Source organism: Haliotis cracherodii, unplaced genomic scaffold (assembly GCF_022045235.1).
Source record: "Haliotis cracherodii isolate W230 unplaced genomic scaffold, xgHalCrac1.p SCAF_3, whole genome shotgun sequence".
Lineage (NCBI taxonomy): Eukaryota > Metazoa > Mollusca > Gastropoda > Lepetellida > Haliotidae > Haliotis > Haliotis cracherodii.
Window position 1 is genome coordinate 69,799,772 of NW_027266286.1, and position 8,745 is coordinate 69,808,516.

The 8,745-nt window shown below is 41.9% G+C and overlaps 1 protein-coding gene across 1 annotated transcript; it reads left to right on the plus strand.

Annotated features, from left to right (window-relative positions):
* LOC139474768 (sialate O-acetylesterase-like) lies at positions 1 to 6,636 on the plus strand. Its single transcript, XM_071257892.1, has 9 exons — positions 1 to 87; positions 327 to 658; positions 2,147 to 2,291; positions 2,429 to 2,591; positions 3,859 to 3,944; positions 4,701 to 4,831; positions 4,961 to 5,118; positions 5,890 to 6,082; positions 6,366 to 6,636. Exons 1-9 carry the CDS (start codon positions 51 to 53, stop codon positions 6,615 to 6,617), a joined length of 1,497 nt encoding a protein of 498 aa, XP_071113993.1. The 5' UTR covers positions 1 to 50; the 3' UTR covers positions 6,618 to 6,636.
* The last annotated feature ends 2,109 nt before the right edge of the window (positions 6,637 to 8,745 follow it).

Below are 8,745 nucleotides of genomic sequence, written 5' to 3' on the forward strand. Positions count from 1 at the left end.
TCGTATGACATGTTTGTCACAGACATTGTGGAACAACTACATTGTTAAGTATGTTGTATGTTGCTCTGGCAACCCTCCTCTTTGCAGGTAATGACACATTTGGCTTTATATAATCTGTCTAATATAGTGCAGTATGTTTATGAACCCTGTGCATATCTTGCAAATTGCATAACTGTTTTTTATTTCATTCACCATTGCTTCATATGAAATGTATATATCATTTTCGAGCCATTGTTTCCCTCTTCTCAATGTAAGCATGTGTATGAGATCACAGAGTAAAATAACTGGGAATAATATACTATAACTGTGATACCATGGGTTGGTAGGTTCCAATGCTGCCCTGCAGTTTGCCTCCTACTACCAGGACCATATGGTTCTACAGAGAGGTCCTCAACAGGCTGTCATCTGGGGACATGCCACAAAAATAGGGGACACTGTGACAGTTGCCATTGCTGGTCACGGCTCCGTCACGGGTGTGGTCGCCAAAGATGCTGCAGGACATGGAACATGGAAGGTGAAGCTTCCGGCTATGACAGTCAAGGGTCCTTACACCGTGTCTGCCAAATCAAGTGAGGGGACAGTGACGATCAAGGATGTCCTTTTCGGGGATGTTTGGCTGTGTGGAGGACAAAGTAATATGGGTTTTCCAGCTGGACATGTAAGTTGAATCTATTATATACTGATTACAACAATGGTTCTGTACTGCTGGACGGTACAGAAATGAGTGACAACCAAGCAAAATGCAATATCAAGTCGACGCAGTTTTTCAAGGAGAAAAATCTGAACGACCACTGCATCGAGTTTATGTGCAGTGTGTTGAGAAAATCAGCAATCCTGCAGAGTCCTTCGCTTGGATAAAGTCGTCATGTCTGAAAAATGAAACAGAAGGTTTTCTGTTTGCTGCTTAGGACTAGTCACTTCTCACTCGAAACCGTCAATGTGGTATTTTGCATCAAAATGTTATTTTGAAATGTAGATTATGCAATGAATGTAATGAGACTGTCCAACACATTGTCAGTGGATGACCAGCTTTGGCACAAACACCGTATCTTAAGCGACATGATGGTGTAGCTCGATCATTTTTTGCCGTCTTCGACATGAAAGCTTGTGCTTTTGACACAGAGGTCCATCCATGGTACGACCCGCAATGTGTAGATGCGTCATGGAAAATGATAAATACAAAATTCTTTGGAATAGGCCCATTAAGAGTCTCAGACATATCCAGGCCAACAAACCTGATCTTGTCTTTTTTGATAAATCCAGTGGAATCATTTTTATAATTGAATTTTCTGTCCCTTTTGACACTAATGCGATTGACAAGATTCAGGAAAAACATGGCAAATATGCGGACCTCGCTTTCGAAATGTAACGCTTGCATCCCAAGTGCCAAGTTGTCCGACTCCCCATTGTTCTCGGTGCCTTAGGTTTGGTACCTCCCAATCTGTTGACTGACATTGGGAGAGTGCCCGGGTTTGCTACCAGGAATACAGCCCTTCTGACAATCTGGGTGATGCAGAAGGCTGCAGTGTTGGGGAGTCTTCAAATTCTCCGAAAAGTCCTGGCTTGGTTTGACTAGGCAGCGATTCCTTGGAGAAGTCCCATTTGCTGTCTGGGCTGCGTGTAGAGGGGGCAAGGGCCCTGAGCTGATGATGAGGATCACGCAAACCATCTTTTCTGCATTTACTTTTAAGGGAGGGGATTTTTGGTACGTTTATTGCCGCTGATATGTTTTATGCGCAAAAGTAGGATGGTCACGCTCACCTTCTACTAATTGACCAACCAACAATGTTTGAAGAGAATTTACTTGAGGTCGCCTACTCGCCACAGTCCTCTTGGGTGGAGTGAGAGGGTTGGGCTTCGAACTGCTTTGAATGACGTGACCAATAGTACCAACACGCAGGCTCCTCACATGTATCTTGCAGAAGTCCATTACTGTTTCCAGTGCGTACATAAGCAATTGAATGTCATGACTACAATACAGCCATTTGTAAAATTGTATACTTATATTTTCGGGGGTGAGCAGACTAACGTATTGCACGAACATATCAAGAGTTTCCATGCTAAATACGTTTCCTCGCAAGCACAAATGCATCGCTCCCTGACACTGATTTATGCGTCTTCAAAGTTCCTCTTCTATCCAATATAGGTACTAAATGCCACTGCTGAATTAGAAGCATCACTGAAGTATGTCGACATCAGGGTCATGAGAGTACGAGACGTTCAGTCGACATCGCCTCTCACAGAATTGCAAGCAAATGGAATATATACAAAGTGGACACAACCAACAAAAGGTATTCAACCAGTATTAATTCTTCCTCCACTATACTTCATCCACTGACAATAAGTTTGTTCCATCACAATCACATCATACATTTACTTCTCAACCCCATTTTATTTGAATAACAATAGAATCAATTATCCTACACAGTCGCTATCAACTCATTCTCTGCTGTCTGCTGGTTCTTTGGCGAGTATCTATACCCCGAGAGAAAGTATCCTATTGGTTTGATCGAGTCACAGTGGGGAGGAACGCCTATCGAAGCCTGGTCTTCTCCAGATGCACTATCAGCTTGTTCTCATCATACAAAACGGTAACATTTACATAGGTTCGATTTCTTATATACTGAACAACAAAAGTTCCTGTGACATTGAATAAGATTTAATACAAAGTTGAAATCTGAAACAATTTCGGTTTGCAACAGATAGAAGACTCCTGTAAGTTCAAATGGTTTAATTTGCCATACTTCAGAAAATGCGTGATTTCATAAAAAAAACCAACCATGAATATGCCAAAATGTCAATTTACAAATCAATAGCGTGTGTGTCCACCTCTGGTTGAGATGCAAGCAATACATCTTCGTCTGATGGAATGGACCAGGCGTCGCACAAAGTCCTGTGGGATATCTGTCCATATATGCTGGAGCATGTTTCGAAGTTCCTGAAGTGTCTGTGGAACACGTGGTTGACGTCGAAGGCGCCGATCCATCTCATCCCACATGTTCTCGATTTTTGAGAGATCAGGGGAGCAAGCCGGCCAGTGGATGACATTCACGTTGTTTTGTTGAAGAGAATCCTGAACACGTCGAGCAATATCAGGCCGGACGTTGACCGGATGTTGAAAGGCTGTGGCTGAGGTGAAAACGAGACTCGTCAGTGAATAGGACTGCATGGCCGTCCAGCGTAGACGCTGTCTGCACTACCGTAGACGTGCTTGACGGTGGTTTCCTGTCAAAATGGGACGTCTGGTGGGTCTTCTGTCGAGAATCCCTTCACATCAGAGGCGACGACGTACGGTTTGTGAATATATTCGTCGAAGGGCAGGGATGCTTCTTGCAGTCATTGTTGCTGGTTGGAATCGATTTCGTAGGTGTGTTGTTCGAATCCAGTTTTCTTGTCGATTATTGGCCTGCCACTCCGAGGATGGTCTCTGACTGCTTTCGTGTGTTGTCAACGTTGCCATAAACACCAAATGGTGTTTCTGTGGACGTTAAATTGTCTTGCAACATCACGTTGACTCGATCCTGCTTCAAGCATACCAATGGCTCGCAGACGCTCATTTTCCGACAGGCGTGCATATTTTGCATGGAATGCATGCTTTTCTGTAGCAGTTGCGTTTTTGTGACTTGATTCCATACATGTACTACAATATTGAAAACCAAACTTTACTTGTTTGAAAAATACACTAAAATATTGGTGTCACAGGAACTTTTGTTGTTGAGTATATCTCTTATTCATTTTACTTATCTTAACTGGGTTTACTCACCCATGTTTAAATCATTAGAATGTGCACATGTCTTTACAGAATGCAATGTGAACACGTGTACGTTCAAAAGAAACACATATTCAATTCGTTTACAGAGGCCCACATGCAGCGTCTGTTCTCTGGAATCCAATGATCAACCCTCTCCTTGACGTTACCATATATGGAGCCATCTGGTACCAAGGTATACACATCTTACAAGCATTTGAATATTATATAGCATAATATTCATTTATCTTTGATGAACAATATAAATGTTCTATGTGTTTATTGACTTTCCTACTATCTGTTTTTTGGGGGGTGGCGAAATCATGGACAATGTTGTCCTTAGTAAAAGCAATGCAGTGGCAAAGTAATCACAATGGTACACAAATCACTGGGATCTACTAATGCATGGCCATATTAATACATCGTGAATAATGTTTTTCTCTAACCAAGTTAATCTACTATGGGGTCGATGCCGTTCAAATATCCACAGAGATGTTAGTAGCTGTAGTCCAATTATCTGTGTCACAACTGCAGTCTAACACGATCTTTCGGGCAATTTCCAAGGGGTACAATGCTTTCTTTTCGGGGAAACAGGTCCTTGAAGATGGCCCTAAATCACTTCTGTCTGAATAATATGAGTATTGAGCAGAGTGAGTCTCACAGTGAATTGCTTTGGCAACGATAACAATTCGGGGCCACACCATTATCTAACAGATGGCTCAACAGAATGATGATGCCTCGACATATTTTGTTTCTCAATTAATGTTACGTGTTATTCCCATATTCTTTTTGCAGACCCATAGTTGACACATATTATCAGTTGTATGTGATTACGTCCCAACAATGCATGTAAATATCATTAACATAACATTAATGCATCGGGTGCAAAATGTCCGTTACATGTTGAAATTACGCTGGCCAGGCTGACGCTGGTTCGTACATTCTGTTCCAGGTGAAGCTAATGCCGGCAACGCTGACAAGTATTCATGCCAGTTCAAGGCAATGATCAACGACTGGCGACAGAAGTTTCATAAGGCCTCAATGGGAGAAACAAGCTCTACCTTCCCATTTGGGTTCGTCCAGGTGCGTCAGTGTTTGTATCGACATCAGAGACTTTTGGATAAGTGTATGCAGAAGAAACTGAAATTCTGAAGATGCCAATCACATTCTGTGAATGTAATTTGTTTACTGAGTGGAATTGTTGATTTTTAGCTGGCTGGTAATCATCATAGTACTTCATCTATCGGAGGCTTCCCTGGACTAAGATGGGCCCAGACGGCTAACCATGGCACCGTTCCTAATCAGGATTTGCAGAACGTCTTCATGGCGGTTGCCATGGATCTTCCAGACTACCATTCGCCATACGGAACGTGCGTAACAGCTTTGTATCTGCTTTTGGTGGTATAAGACTTTGGTAGAAAATAGGCAGAAGATAAAAATTAGATTTATTATTCTGTTAATGTAGAAATATTTAGATGGCCAGTGTCGTTAACTCTTCCCTTCTATGATACCTGAAAGTCAGTAATAGGAGTATGTGTTGCAATCTGATTGGTTGAAAAACGTTTATAAGTGGGATTTGAAATCCTGTAAATCTTTCGAAATTTTCACTGAATTGTCAGTAGTTAATCAACTACTAAACTAACAATTAAATGACACATAATGTTTATATCCTTAACTGAACTTTTGGTTGATTGTGTGTCCTCGAGACCCAATGCTGCAAAATTGTCATTACCGTATTCGACGTAATAAGCGCCCAGGGCGCTCTCAAAAAAAGAAATAGGGGGCTCTTTTTAGAATATTATTTAGTGGAAAAAACAGAGTTGAAAGATAGATTTCATGGTTTATGCTGACAGCCTGAAATGTTTATATACGAGAGATACATTTTTCCAGAATTTAATAGCCCATAATTAAGGGTGCATATAACACACGAGTGCGTATTACACTCGAATAAATAAGTGCTGTGTACATTGATCAATCGGAAGGGGTGCTAATTGGTATTGTTCTCTAGCCAATATATTAGCAAATGTTTCCGTGGGCGCTTATTAGAGCGGGGCGCATATTACGTCGAATACGGTATATGCTGTATGTGTTGTACTATTGAGTGGATCAATATTGACATTTTAAGTTCTATTCAACATCAGCATCCATCCCCGGTACAAGCAAGATGTTGCTAGAAGGCTGGTCCAGGCCGCACGAGGGGTAGCTTACAAGGACGCCGGAGTAATGTACCAGGGTCCGTTTCCTAAGACTGTAGCAGACAATAGCGAACGTCACACAATGAGCGTCATGTACAACTATGGCCCCATAATGGTCAACTCGAACAATGGATTTGAGGTAGGCTGCCCAATTTAAATCAATATTGCATAACACTGTTTGGCTTAAACGTGGATTTGAAGGTTACACTTATTACATCATTCTTCATCAAATCCATACACACTAAGACCAGAGGTTGGTAATTTTTCGTCATAAATTAGAAGTGTCGAAGCTACTACGTGAAGTATTGCTCCGACCGTCAGACCGACCAAACTTAGTAAATAACAACTACTCTTCCTGTTCTAGATGCTACTTTCATTTGGCAGGATGAAGTTTATGAATTTGTGTTATAACATATTTGTAGGTATGTTGCTCAACTGCTGCAAAGTGTGGTACTCACGATGCTTGGGTCGCGGCACCGATCCATTCCCACCAAGCCAATGAAGTAGTCCTGTCTACCACAGCATGTACTCACAACGTAGTTGGTTTGCGATACGCCTGGAGAGAGAGCCCTTGTGACTACAAGAAGTGCGCCATATATGGGAAGGATACGTCACTTCCGGCTCCCCCATTCATTCATACAGAGAATTTCGGAGCTGGGCATATAATTGGTTAATAAATCTGATAATGATTGACACTTGCTTTTGTTCATTAATGTGTTCTGGCCAAATCGGGATAGGTTTAGTACTGAAGAGTTAAATGTTTTCTTCTACTAAATACTGTGTTGCCATGTCAGCAGGGAACTGTCTTTGTGACTTGACGATGGTTGAGATACGTTTGCTTTTAATGTTGTGATCTACATGTGGCTTCAGAGATACAGTTGATTTTAACTGTGTGTTCTATACGAAACTATCATAGGTATTGAAACCGTCACTTCAGATACACACACCATATGCGCTCAAAACGTTATAGTGAGTGAATTTGGTCTTAAGTGATGTATGTCTTTGGTGAAACGCCCGAGCACAGGTATGTTGCTGACAAACCAAGAAACATACCAGTGATTGATATCATGAGCATCGATCCACGCAATTGGGATCGATGACATGCATCAACCAAATCAGCGAGCCTGACCACCCGATCCCGTAAGTCGCCTCTTACGACAAACATAGTCGCCTTTTACCGCAAGTATGGGTTGCTGAAGACCTATTCTATCCTGCTACGAAGTGGGAGGGGTCAAAGGAATATGTGCTGTTTGCCTTTCCATTCCGATGTCATGTAGATGATAAATGTGAAACTATTAGACCATTTTGGTACATGTTTGTTATGTTTTCTAATCATGCAACCTCTAAAGTTTAACACAATGTATGACTGATTCAAAACACTTTTGGAATGAAAGTCGCCAATTTGAAACTAGTGCCACAATGCTTAAGAAAGCTGCTTTCTTAGTGGCTAATGTTGACTTCCTGTTAGTAATTTCATTGGTCGGTCCAAGTTCGCGAAAGGTCGTTCAGACGTGACCTGTAATGGGATGTTCTCATCGATAGCGAGAACTTGTATCCGATTTTATGAGATTTAGGTAATCTAGGCATGTGATTAATCCTGTTTTGTTTATTTAAAGCAGTAATTGTTTATTGTTAAGCAAGTTTATCTCTGCAGCCGTTGAAATATGCAGCTACTCGACGACTCGTCTCGCATCAAAACACGGGGCTGTGTACTCGCGGGCAGATGACCACGGAGTACGCTGATCACTGTGTCGGATTAACGAGACTGATTAATGAGTGATTTCGGTAATTCATTGTACATTAGGTATGTACTAAAAGAGGACTACGCAAGAAAGTTCTTGATTTCCAGAAACTTCAGGTACTTGACTTCCAACAATAACAAAGCGATCACCCAGATCACCAGAAATAGTACCTTCGCCAACACCTTTATCACAGTAAAACCAGAAGTAACTTAGAGTAAGTCCAAAACCGTCCCATAATTAGCTACTGGCGAAAGAAAAGTTTCAACCTAACCATCCAGTAACAGAACAACCCGTAAAAGGTCTAGAGATTGCTGGCGATGGTTACTCTTGATTTCTTAAAGGACACGCGCGGACCTCTTGAGACTACACCCACCGCCAGCTAGCAGGGAAAGTGTACAGCCGAGTGACCCAACACAATTGTGCTTTCTAAAGTTGGGATAACACGAATAGCAAACTAACTGTAAAACCAGTGAGTGAGTTGGGTTTAACGCAGCTTTAACACTATTAACACTATATCGCGGCGGCGTGTGTGGGGGAGGACAGCCCGAAGTGATGCAGGTCTCAGACGTTTACCACTTCGGTGAAACCCACGAGCACGGGTCTGGTGCTGACAAACCTAAAAACATACTCGGGGCGAACCGGGATTCGAATCCACAATCATAGGTTTCTGGCGTGCTCAAGGGACGCATCTCTGCACAGCGAATTGCGGCGCCTTAGACGACTGCCCCACTTCAAACGTAATGTGTAAAACACAACTTTCGTACCCGTATCAAATACATCACCACAATACATCACCACCATTGCTGAGTGCGGCTTTAAACGAACAGACAGACATACATCACCACCGAATAACCATTTTTTGTTTGTTTCATTTTTATAAAAAGTCAAACATTGGTGTATACTTTCTTTTGCCAATCAGTTTACTTGAATATATAGAATAATAGCCAAATTACAATTCTGTAATGTAAACGTCATAATGATCTTCGACCTAACACCTGAACGTATTAAGTCTGTTTGTTGTTTTACGCCGCACTCAGCATTGTTCCATCTTTATGACGGC